The following is a 12,919-nucleotide window of genomic DNA, read 5'->3' on the forward strand; positions in this document are numbered from 1 at the left end:
GGAGTGTCCAAACACCCCACGAGGCAACGCAGGTTTAAAATGGCGTTTCCTTCATATGTAATTTTTCTTAGTTTTAAAGTTTATTTTAAAAAAGTAACAATTTTCCCCTTTATATGAAAAATGAATTCAATATGCTAACCACAAATTGTTTTTTAATTTGTCGGAATAGTAAAGGAATACAATAAACGTCAAATGTTTGCATAACTTTTTCGTATAATGTATTAATAAAAACACATTTATCTCAAGTTCGCAATACATAGAGGACCATTTATTATTTCTTATTTATCATTTATCATTTAGCACTAGGATTAATAAATACTTCGTGCGACGGTCCGTCTGTTCATTCTCTTCGCTGATTGGCCGAAAGCACTCATGTGATTCTATTGCTTTCTAATCTTGACCATTTAGCCTTCTTTGCACAACAAAGACTTAAAAAAACGCAGGGGTTTTTTTTCTTTGCCTAGCCGCAGCGACGTCGCGACGCAGTCTGATGTCTAAATAAGTGAGCGTGTTTATAGAAAAAGATGAAAGAAAAGAAATGACAATCCCTCTCGGCCCTTTGCAGCTCCTAATAACTTTTTAATCCGTTTGATCGCTGTGCCGTGCAGTCAGAATCTGCTTTCAATCCGGATTGTTCTTAAATCACTTAAGTGCATGAGCACAAACAACAAACGCCTGCACCACCCTGCGGAGCAATTAAGGCCTGAGGCATCATTGGATGAGGCCTCTAATTGAATGGCTCGCCTACAGCGTCACTAATGACAACCAAAACCACCATTAACATTTTTATTGTGATTTACTTTTTATAGTGAATTGTATATCCTGTCTCGTAATAATACATTTTGGTCAAAATTAGGTGATTTTTTTTCATTTATTTCTATTACATACAGTACATAGAGGTACACATATATATGTACAGTATACATATACACACACAAACATATATTTAGGTGTATGCACATTTACATATAAACCTACAAATACATAATACTGCATATACTTAGATATAAAACAAACATACTGTACACAATTACACTGTAATTATGTACATATACAGACATATACATACGCAATGACATATATATATATACATATATATATATATATATATATATATATATATATATATATATATATATATACACACAGTAGACAGAGAGATAGAGAGTACATATATACACACATGTATTCGTACGCAGCAGTTAAAGTATGTACCTTATTATCGCTCCCCAAATGGTTCAATACGGTGTCCAATATGTGGAGTGTGAAACGATATATGAACGAGGAACGATTTGATACAGTACAACTCAGTAAGATTTTATGATTGGATTGGATACAGCTGCATTCCAGAGGATATGATGCAATGACATTTTTTGTTGTTGTATATATATTGGATGAACTGTATTGTAAATGTGCCATTTTCTTCTGAGATATCTCATTAAAATCATATAATATTGATATATCATATTAATAGACAATTTAATTTCTACGCCTACACATGTCTACATTATTTAGTAACTGAACTTTAAAGTAATAACTCTTTATAATCCAAAATTAACGACACTTTGTAAACAATGCAAACGTATGTATAAATATCGATAAATTGCAAGCCTGTCTTTTATTTTTTACCGTTCCAAGAGACGATGTCTTTTTTTTCTTCTTCCAAATAATTGGACAATGATAGCGGGTCTGACCCCAGATGTCAGAACACTTCCGGTTCAGACAGGCACACAAAACCAAATCATAGACCAGGGTCATCCATAGAGGGGGCGAGGGGTGGGTGTGGTGGCGTCTTTCACATTGTGTGAAAGGCACAGGAAGCAGCAGGATTTGGGGAGGGGGGACCCTGCAATGGGGATATCTTACAGAACCCCCTCCTAATGCTTCAGCAAAGGGGTGGGGGGGGGGCCCTATGTGTGTGTGTGTGTGTGTGTGGGGGGGGGGGGGGTCACCCTGTGATCTGTGAGCTGGCACATGACGGCGTCCATTCACAAATCCTCCATGTGCGCGAGTCACCTTTTGTAGTGTATTACTACTCTACACACTTTCCCTCTCTCTCTCGCTCTCTCTCTCTCTCTCTCTCTCTCACACACACACACACACACACACAAGCACGTGCGCGCGCGCTCACACACACACACACACACACACACACGCACACGCACACACACCCCTGCTTCTGAAAGTGGGTTATGGGAGCTCAAGGACACCGCACATGCGCACAAGATGTGTATAGTATAGCAACGAGTGGGGCTGCATGCCAATTGGCTGCACCCAAAAATATTTGACTGGGCTCGCGGAGGAGCTAACACACACACACGCGCACGCATGCACACACAAAACAGAAATCATGTCACTTTGTATTATTTTTAACAATCAATTACAAACGCTGCAGATTTAACTAAAGCTCATAATAATTCAACCATGCGTGAAAAGCAGCAGTCTCAACACTCACAATGCTTCATTAAAGGCTACGTGCTTATTACCGAAAAAAAAAATCTTCGGTCACCAAGTTCCACAATAATGATCGATTTTAAATACAGTAACTAGTTGGCCAAAGTGCTAATCATAAAATGTAAACCGTGAGCCTAAAGAAACTACAGGAGATTAATGTGCTGCACATAAGAGAAATACAATTGTACCTAAATATTTCAAAACAAGCAGTCCTTAAAAATTACATGTCTATTGAACTGTCCTAAAAAGTTAAATACAACTGAAACAGAATGGATGCTAGCCAAAAGCTTTGTTATCATATTGTTAGCATAACAGCATAATTTCCTAAGTCACTTTAAAACGTTTTCGAATCAGAACCACAGTTAAGACGCTGTTAAGGAATTGTTCACTAAAAATGCCAAAATGGGATCGTAAATTCATAAAAATCTAAACCTGGTGTCCTGATGTTGAGACTACAGTATTATCATTAGATATGATGCAAAAATATGCTGTAAGTGTTACAGTATTGGTATGCAGGCTCCCTCTAGTGGTCCGTGAAAGAACCACATAATTAAACATCCGAACTGCATATTGTTACGCTGGCTTAACATTTGCTAAGGTAAGATTCAGTTGTATTTAACTTTTGAGTAAATACTTGCATTTTACCTTAGGGTTGTTTGCTTTTATTGACTTTTAATGCATGTGATTGTGTCATTAGTTAAGATTTTGTTTTCTTACATTTCATCATTATATTGACTTTTAAAATTGTGTCGTGTTACTTGCCGAGGCTTCATGCTCTCCTTTATTTTTACGCTGGTGGTACTTGGTGCAAAAATATTAGAAATTACAACAAGGTTTTGTTGTTTTCAAATGACTCGTTTTGACTTTTGGAAAATGCAACCATAAATATATCTGACAAAATATATGCACACATTGCCCTAATGAAAAAAATATACACAGAGTCTGGCTTTAGTCTTTGAGTGTAAAAATGACACACAAATCAATAAACATGTTTCTTTTATAACAAAGATTGATTTTACGCTTGTCTTTGACTATTAACCAAACTGGAAGCGCAGTTTTCTGTAATAAGAAACATTCACATTAAATTAAAAGTTGACTTTGTAATAATGCAGAGTAAAATAAGTAAATACAGTCTATTCTGGGATTTTCATTTTGAATATTTTTTAAATAAAAAATATGTTCCTTTCCTGACGAAAGTCCATTTTTAAATTATTGTTATTATTATTGTAAATTATATGTTCTAAGAGAGGTTTTTACTATTGACTGATGTTAAATTATGAACATATTTACCTATACAAACAAATATTCATTTTCAGAGCAGTTTTGATTCTTGATTTGATTACTGTTTGAGAAAATGACACTAAATTCCTAATAGTTTATTTTAAAGTCCACATTTCAGACTTGTTCCGAGCTATTCTTCTTCTTATTATTATTATAACTATTATTATTATTATACTTAATGAGTAAAACAGTTTCATATGTTCCTATCATTGACAACAAGAAATGTCATTGTTTTTTAGTTATTTTTTTGAGTGTTAAGGTTGACTTTTCTTTAGCAATGATTACATATTCCTTATATGATTAAAAATAATTAAATAAACAAGTCTAGCTCTTAATCTTCAGATTCGATTGCATCTGCATTGACAAAGATGCATGTCTGAGTCTAGTTTGGAGCCTTTATGCTACGTTATTCATTTGAAAATGACATATGATGAGATCCGAAAGAAAATCGGAATGGCAAGCATTTAAAATCAAAGCGTTTTTTTACGTGTCATTGCAGCAATGTGAACCCTGATGCAAAACAAGACTTACAACTGGACTATTTCTCATCTTGAGGCCATTTTGCCTTCACCTGGTGTCATTTTCAGAGAGCAAATTCAACCTCTGAGTCCAAATTAGACTTTTATACTATAGCAGTTTAGTTGTAGCAGTTTATTAGTTTGACTTTCGAGTGAAATCTGAATAAAAAAAATTAAAAAATAGCGTCTCAAGCTTGTGTGTACATATTGCAATGATCTTTTGAGTGGAAACAAGCCCGGCGTCTTGTGCCTCCATTGTGTGCTGCTCATTTAGCGCCTTCCTTCCACTCACAGCATGACAACGCTGTGTATGTGTGTGTGAGTGAGTTTGATGTGTGTGTGCAATGAGAATTTAAATGGAGCTTTAAGGAGTTCTGGCATGGCACTATTCCACCTCGTTTGGGCATTATCCACCTCCCCCCCCAAAAAATGCAACAATTTGTATGGCAAAAATCCACAGGTTCATTTTTTTTTATTAATAGCAATGACATGAAAAAGTACAAGAGTCCCACACTCACCCTTCCTTGGTTGAGCTCCCCTCGTGGGCTCGGACGCTCCAGCGTGCTCCGAGCAAGCATGTGTCATCCCGAGAGGAGGAGGACTACTACGCACAAGAAGTTGCTCGGCAAAAGTTAGCCCTAAAAGTTTTGTCTTTGGCGGGGGCCCCCTCCCTGTACGTCGGTGTGCATCAGTGGTTTCCTTATTCAAGGCGATATGGACCACAGGCCAGCGTGGGAACACTTGGGAGAAAAAAAAATACATCAAATAAGACTCATAGTACAAATATACCTGGTGATATTTCAAAATGCACAACATTGAGTTGATGAAGAATATTAACAGATGGAGTCAAGATTAATACTAATTTTGAACCAAACCCAATTTGGTTTGTTTAGTGAGCAAAAAAAAATTGGGCTTTGTGGAAAAATACCCAATTTTTGGTTTCAATATATCCCATCTTTATGGGTTAGCAACATAGAACCAAAAACCTTTAGGGTTAAACATAATGCCAAAAAGTCACTTTTTGCCCCAATTTGGGTTATTTTTGATGCAACTATTTTTGCTTTTGTTGGCTCCCAGTGAATGATGTCCTGAGATTTTTTTCATAAATTAAAAAAGAAAAAAAGTGGCCCTGAGTTTGCTTCCAATAAATTATTTCCATATTTTTTTTTCCCATATAAATAGTTGCATAATGAAGATTTGCACAGAAATATTGTTTCAAATGAGATAGGCAACCCATGACCCGCGGGCCATGAAAGGCCCTGCCAGAGCACATGATCCAACCTGACATGTGATTATAAAAGTGCATCAAAATATAAAATAAATATTTAAGATTAAAAGAGGTAGTTTTTTGTTAAATTCTTTTTCGTGTGCTATAGTGAAACATTTTTTACGATTGGGAAGGAGAAAGAAATCTACAAAACAATGCCACACGTTTAAGACAAAGATTTATCGTCATTAGAGATTTGGAAGTACAGATATCAAGTATTGGGCCAATACCTGGCCTCAATTTTAGGGTATCAATAATCACAATGGCAACTGATACTATCTGCCTCAATCATGCGGCGTATTGAAAGAAAAATTGCAAATATAACAATTGAAATTTGTTAATAATTTGAAGAGATTTGAGGGAAACACGATTGAAATAGTTAGGTCTTTTTTATGTCATTGTTATGGGGGTGCGGGGGGGGGGGGTGCGCATCAAACGTTCCAGTGGTATTGGTACCTGTATTGTATCAGTGACTACACTTTTTGTCCTGGTATTGTAATGGGGAAAAAAAGTGTTGAACATCCTAAATTATTATATACAAGTGGGATAAATATGTTGTTTAACTTATGACAGCTTTGTCCCTGAAGTGTAGTGCTAGGTAAAATTATGTTTTATAATATTGAATATACGTTTAACAACATACAAGAAAAAAAAAATCATTGTAATCAATTACCAGGGAGAGCCTGCAGTGGATTTAGGGGTCCGAAAAGGCGTAAAAGGGGGCGTGTGCTCAGAGCTTGAGAGCCATGTCACATGGCCTGGCTCCTGGCCTCCCATTGGTGGGAGGCACGTGTCTGGGAGGACAGTGGGGAAACGTCACTCAAGGGGGGCTCCTCGTATGGAAAATAAGAAGCAAACTCCAGAGTGAGAGTATTAAGAGCATCACTTTTTTTTCGCGAGCTTCTTTATTTAGTTTAGTTGAAGCCGTTGGCGGCGCACGCGGGCGTCTCCGTTAAATGTGCGCAAATGTCTCGGGCGCACTTATAACGGCTATTATGTCCAAAAAGTACGCTTTTCTCCGAGGACGCTACCGCAAGGATGTGCATGCCCCTCTCTAGCCATTGTTGAATTTCTTTTCTTTCTTTTTCTTTTTTGCGATTAAATCCTCCCCGAACTTGCGCATCCGAGGCGCGCCGGAGGACAGCGACAAAGGGGTTAAACGTAAAGAGAGCATAAAAAAAAAACGAGATGGAAGAGAACGAGCGCGGCAGCAGAGACGAGGCGGACCGACACGAGTCGGCGGAATCCAACCGAGCCATCCTGCCGCTTCTGCAGGTGCAAGGCAACGCGCAGAACCCGCACCGGGTCACCAACTTCTTTATCGACAACATCCTGAGGCCGGATTTCGGACGCAAAAAAGACACCGGAGCCCATCAGCAGCACCAGCACCGCCGCGGGGATAGCACTTTGTCCCCTCCGCCGCCGCCGCCGCCACCTCCGCCGGAGAGCCTCGGCAGCCCCGCTGCACCGCAGACCGAACCGGTGGGCAGCACGGTGCCCACGGAGGGCACGTCCACGCCGCACGCGGACACCGGCGCCAAAAAGCCTGCAGCCATACCCGCCGAGGAGCCCCTGAAATCCCGCGGGGAGAGCGGAGAACAGTGCCTAAGCTCGGATTCGGACAGTTCCCAAGCCAGCGCCAATAACGCAGCCCCGGCCCAGCAGCCCATGCTGTGGCCCGCCTGGGTGTACTGCACCCGCTACTCGGACCGGCCCTCTTCAGGTGGGTGGCCAAGTTGACCCGACGTGCGTCGAGTTGTGGTTAGGGCCTCATCCTTATTCTGTGTGTGCGCGCGCGAGTGTGTGTGTGTTTTTCTAAGACAATAAATAAATGCACGAGTCACATTGCTTAAAAAAATGAAAAATGCAAATTGTGTGGAGAAAAATGCAAATTGTGTGGAGAAAAACAGAAAAATTGCGTTCTCGTTCGTCTGCATGCACGCTCCTCTTTTTTTTGTTATTGTTTATATTTGTAGCGTCAAGTTGCGCAAAAGAAAGTTTACAAACGCCGGCTACAAAAAAAGAATAGTGTCGTGCGTGGCTCAAAACAAGCGGAGTACAACTTGTTCTCATGCATTATGTAGCTGGAGGAGGCGACTACTACGAGTTGTAGAGTTTGTGTGTGTACGTGAAGGAGACACACATACATCGCGATGCGTGTGTGTTAAATATATAGCATTATAAATAAAGCGCGGCGCCGAATTCGCTTACATCACGCAGCATATCATCCGTAGAATTGTTTAAAAATGCAAACAAAAATCAAAGCGATACCGATAACAGCAAAAAGCGGATATGCCAAATAAAAATCACGAATTAAAAAAAACCACATTAATTAAGCGTGTTTGGATAGAAGCTTGCTCGGTTTCATCTTCTTGCAAGCCACGCAAAATTGGCAAAAACACACATGAGTGTTTTTGTTCGACTACAGGTCCGAGATCCCGCAAACCAAAGAAGAAGACCACCAGCAAGGAGGACAAGCGACCGCGCACGGCCTTCACCGCCGAGCAGCTGCAGAGACTCAAAAGCGAGTTCCAGACTAACCGTTACCTGACCGAGCAGCGGCGCCAGAACCTGGCCCAGGAGCTGGGTCTGAACGAGTCCCAGATCAAGATCTGGTTCCAGAACAAACGCGCCAAGATCAAGAAGGCCAACGGGGGCAAGAACACGCTGGCCTTGCATTTGATGGCGCAGGGCCTGTACAACCACGCAACCATCACCAAGGACGACAAATCCGACAGCGACTGAACATCACCCTCTTCCAGGGTGTTTTCTTTTTCTTTCTTTTTTTTTTTAAAGTCTATCCTATCACACAGAAATATAAAACAAGCCTACAGAGTATAGTGAAGCCTGCAGTCCACATGATCCCACTATAGAAATATTAAGATGCAATAACAACAAGGGCCAGTTTAAGAGAGAATATACCAGCATAAGTCTGCAATATCACGTCTGTATAAAGTCGTCACTGTCTGTTTCCCCGCCCAAGAAGGAGATGCTAATTAATGAATTACTTATGAATGCCATCCAGTATACAGTATACATACAGTATATATGATATGATTGTCATTTCACATCTGGTACTTCTATGTGAAGGAAACAAGTCCAAAGAATGTTATTTTGTTGCTGTTTGTGCTTGTCGTTGTTATTGTTGTTGTCCTGCTGCATCAAGGCTACTGTGAATTTCAAATCAATGCTAACTAACATTTTGTTTTTAAATCATGTATAGATATTGAGAGAGAAAGAGAGGTCTATGGCATTATTTTCTAACATGTTGCTTATATATATATGTATGTGTGTTTTTTATATAGCAATATCAATCACTGCTGCACTGTAAAAAACAAAGTTGTGTTAACTGTAATTTTCAAAAGTTTGGAGAAAATTTTAATTCAGGCAATTCAATAAAATATTTTTAATTTTGCTAATTGGCTCTAATGTAAAAAAACACAACTCAGCAAATTTGCTTGCTTTGCTGTGCTAACTTCTTGCCATAATTGTCAATCTATTTCTATCTGAAAGTTGTTCTAACTTTAAGTTTAGCCCCCCAAAATACAAGTTGTGTGCGTGTGTTTTTTACCGTGTGTGTTAAATGAAAGACTGCTGCCTCTATAGTGACCGTGTAGCATCCAACCACAAGCACTCATGCAGCTTGTGTTCTTGTTCAAATTTTGACAGTATAAGAGGACTTATGGCAAAAGAAAGCATCCGTCTGTGACTGTATTAAAAAAAAAAGACTCCACATGTGTATTTATATAGATTCTATTGAAAAAAAAAATCTATCCAATGACCAGTGTTGCTTTAGAGTAGGTATCTGAAGTGTTTACACTGCTTGTTTATCTTGCAATAACTTTTTTTTTCCTTTTTTGTGAATGGAAAATGTGTCTTTGAGGCCTTTTGCATGTACGCTGCAATTTGTTGTACTTGGGGGCAAACAGCTGTTTATAAATGGGCAAAACAAGTGTGACTAGTTGGATTCGTGTATCGGGGGCGGGGGAAACTTTCACCAATCAGGGCCACGATTAAAAAAAAAATATATTATACAAGTTATTATACATTAGCATTTAGGGGGGCTTTTTATAAGATTATTTCCTTGTAGAATGGCTCTCGGGAGTCAGACACGGCCCACGGGCCGCGTGTTCGCCACCCCTGCCATACGCCAAATTTGTTTTTGTTTGCCTTTCAATGTTTTTTTTGTTGTGCATCTGCAAAAAAAGTGTGTGTGAATTAAAAACAAAAAAAAAATATGATGATGATCCACCAAACTGAAACACACTTTGCCTTAAAAGGTCCCCGCGTGGACTTTTTCCTGAAACATAACTGTGCCGAATCAGATGAGCAGTATTACTACAAAAAAAAAAATTAACAAATGCAGACTATTCTAGCTGAATGCCTTTTATGAACACTGCTGGTATACGACATCATGAATTTACTCATCAGCGTAGAGCTATCTATATATATATGAACAATGTTTAAATGAAATGACAGCACAGAGTTGTAGAATACAATGCTATTTTTTATTTTACGTTGGATGCTATCCTTTGGTACAGCAAAACAAACTCAAAAGTGTACATAGTTTGTATCATGTATTAATTGTGTAATTTACTGACTCCTGGAAATTGCAAAAGAGTAAATAAACCTTGAAGATTATCAACGACGAGAAAAATGGTATTTGTTTCGTTTGTATCAGCCGCAATGTTTCACAGTCATGTCCAACGTTGCAAAGAACATTGGAACAAAAAGGTTTACATTTTGAATGGCACAATAATCCTCCTTTGCCACGCAAACACCCACTCGCCAGGATCAAATTCGGATGAAAACATTGGCCAAACATTATGCAAGAGAAAGCCTCCAACAATCCCCAGCCATGTCCCCCACCGCCCGGGCGACAACAATGGCCTATCTGCATTTTCATACTTGGACCGCTAGTCTTTGTTTGTACGGCCGCTGTCCTGTCTTCGCCACGGTCGGTCTTCCTCGCACCCCGCTGGAAAAAGAAAGAAAAACTTCCATCCAGAAACAAGGCAGGGGAAAAAAAGAAGGGAGGTACAGAGACAGAAAGGGAGAGAAATGAAGGTCAAAGCCTGTCATGGCTGCAGGTGGCTGGTTTATACCCCCCCCCCCTTCCCCCCCACCCACCCCTCGCTAACCCATTCTCCACACAGAGTCTTCCCACCCAAACTCTCTTCCCCTTCTCTCACGCTCACACACATCTTACTATCACCCGCCTTTATTATTTTCCTTCTTGCCGGAGACACACACACACACACACGTACACTTCATTTATTTGTGCATGCGCTTACCCGCTCTCGTGCTGTGTGAAAATATTCACAAGGCGCTCCCAAAAAGTTCAGTCTGGGACACGGAATCATAAACAGTTGCGAAGGGAAAACGCGTACGGTTCAGAGTTTTGCCATATGATTATAATATAAATGTGATGTTGGTTAAATCGACCAGGTCATATTCTACTGGTACTTAGCATACCGTATTTTTCTTGTATCTACTGTAATGGACATCTGGTTTTAGTTTAGCTTTTTTGGCTCATTGGCGCTAGCCTACCAAGTCCTAGTGCGCTCACTAGAGGACATTGTGACCTTTGCAATGGTATCTGATATGATAGGGTGAGACGCAATAAAATTCGCAGTCTTGCTGAGACAAAATGGACACGACAGTGGACTCAAATGAATAAGCTGGGTCTCAGGAGGCTATCAGAAATCTTGTGTTTGTCTTTTTATGTTGACCACACTTAACGTGAGTGAGGTAGACCAAAATACAATCGCCACATAATATAATGTACTGTATTTTTTTTTTTTTTTAATTGAACCATAAAAGCATGTCGAGATTGTCAAGGCAGATTGCCATATTGTCATTTTAGAAATGACTCTCAATGCCTTGCATTCTAACCAAACGTACAGATCAATGGTGTCAAGTGGAATCCTCATATCAGGAGACCTTCAAAAGAGGCACGTTTTTTTTTCAACAATTAACAGTGTATTATAAAAATAAGCAAATCTTTTGCAGGAATTTATATTGATCACACGTTAGCTGAACGTCGAGTTGTCATTTACAATAAAGTGATACCCTAAAAACAGGGAAGTCATGCAATTTATTGCACACAGAAAAACGGTTAACTGCAGAGACCTCCCTTGCTAACCAAAACAGCATCAACTACCGGGGTATGCAGACAGTCTCTTAAGAAAAGATGAACTATCCCAAGTATCAAATTCATAGAAAGATGCTATATTAATGCAATGTTCTCCTCATTAGACCTCTTAATTGGGCAAAACAGCGACATCTATTAAGGTACACCAAACACCTATCATAAGTTACAATTAAGGAAGGAACTTAAAAACGGTAGCCTCTTTTACAATATTCACAACAAAAAGTTTCTCTCAAAATGTAGCTATTTTCAAGTGTTTCAACTCTGTTGTTAACCAAAACAATAGTACTCATCAAGCTAAATACACACTCTTTCAGATGACCGGAAGTCATGGAAACAAGGTCATCTTCCGAATAGAAAATCTTGTCAATGGTTTTACTGATCTTGGTTGTCTTTACCAACAATTCCAGTTGACGCTGGGTTCTGATTGTTCCGCCATGTTAAGTGCGCCCATGCAGTATTTAGGATCACAGGTGCACAGAGATTCCTCCTTAAAAAGTCGATTGAGGCTCAATTGAGCGATTTTTGATTGAGGTGGTCCACCAAAAGTGCCGGCGAATTGTCAAGGCTTTTTTCAAGAGCGCCCTCGAAGATTTACGTAGGTGGCATGAAACTAAACAACTGTCCAGGAATGGCTGCCAGGCAGCAATTGCGTGAAATATGGCTTATCTTCCAGGAGTGGTGCCAGCAATTGTAGACGGCTTTAAAAATGGAAGAAAATATAGTGGAAGCTAAAAGTCCAACACAAGTTGTTTTCATTTTAAAATATGATTTCTCATGGGAGGTTACAGTCAAATCATTCGGTACAGGAAACTATGAAGCGTTTTTTTTTGTTTTGTTTTTTTTTTTACTGCACGTTTTTGTTTAATTCAAAATTTTTTGAAAACAATTTTTTTTTTTTACATTTTTTATTCACCATTGAAATCCATAGGGAGGTTATTTAATTACTTACCATAACTTTTTAAGACATGCTGATGACCCTGGGTGCTCTCTCAATATTTTTGTTACAATTATCTAAGAGTTTTTTAAAAAAATTTTAATTAATGGGTTTGGCATTAAAATAAATAATAAATGAAGTACAATCTTTTCCCTTGACTGAATAAAAATGTACTGAAAAAAAACATGGTCTCCAGATTTCGTATTTATAAGTATTTATCAGTATTGGCCTTTTACTGAAAATAAATATCGTCTCCAAATATCATATTATTATTAATGAGTATTGGCATAAAAAATAAAACATATTTCAAA

The 12,919-nt window shown here is 39.0% G+C and overlaps 2 protein-coding genes across 5 annotated transcripts in view; one reads left to right on the forward strand and one right to left on the reverse strand.

Moving 5' to 3' along the window:
- LOC148407847 (uncharacterized) overlaps positions 1–12,919 on the reverse strand; it is a 40,279-nt gene that overhangs the window by 4,037 nt on the left and 23,323 nt on the right. For 2 of the 4 annotated variants that reach the window (XM_088401620.1, XM_088401622.1), the window contains exon 5: positions 4,772–4,993. In XM_088401620.1, coding sequence (XP_088257746.1) covers positions 4,958–4,993 — 36 coding nt within the window. In that variant the 3' untranslated portion in view covers positions 4,772–4,957. Of the gene's footprint in view, positions 1–4,771; positions 4,994–10,006; positions 10,518–12,919 lie in introns of those variants that run through there. The other 2 variants (XM_088401619.1, XM_088401623.1) reach the window with 1 other exon arrangement.
- Positions 6,395–10,160, forward strand: en2a (engrailed homeobox 2a). Its single transcript, XM_088401617.1, has 2 exons — positions 6,395–7,243; positions 7,949–10,160. Exons 1-2 carry the CDS (start codon positions 6,709–6,711, stop codon positions 8,263–8,265), a joined length of 852 nt encoding a protein of 283 aa, XP_088257743.1. The 5' UTR covers positions 6,395–6,708; the 3' UTR covers positions 8,266–10,160.

This window comes from Hippichthys cyanospilos, chromosome 19, assembly GCF_059441005.1.
Source record: "Hippichthys cyanospilos isolate Australia breed blue-spotted pipefish chromosome 19, RoL_Hcya_1.0, whole genome shotgun sequence".
Taxonomy (NCBI): domain Eukaryota; kingdom Metazoa; phylum Chordata; class Actinopteri; order Syngnathiformes; family Syngnathidae; genus Hippichthys; species Hippichthys cyanospilos.

Bases quoted from the DNA above. Each gene is read 5' to 3' on its own strand.
- en2a (XM_088401617.1), top strand. From the start codon at position 6,709: ATGGAAGAGAACGAGCGCGGCAGCAGAGACGAGGCGGACCGACACGAG. The intron at 7,244-7,948 runs GTGGGTGGCCAA...GTTCGACTACAG, and splicing joins CTCGGACCGGCCCTCTTCAG to GTCCGAGATCCCGCAAACCA.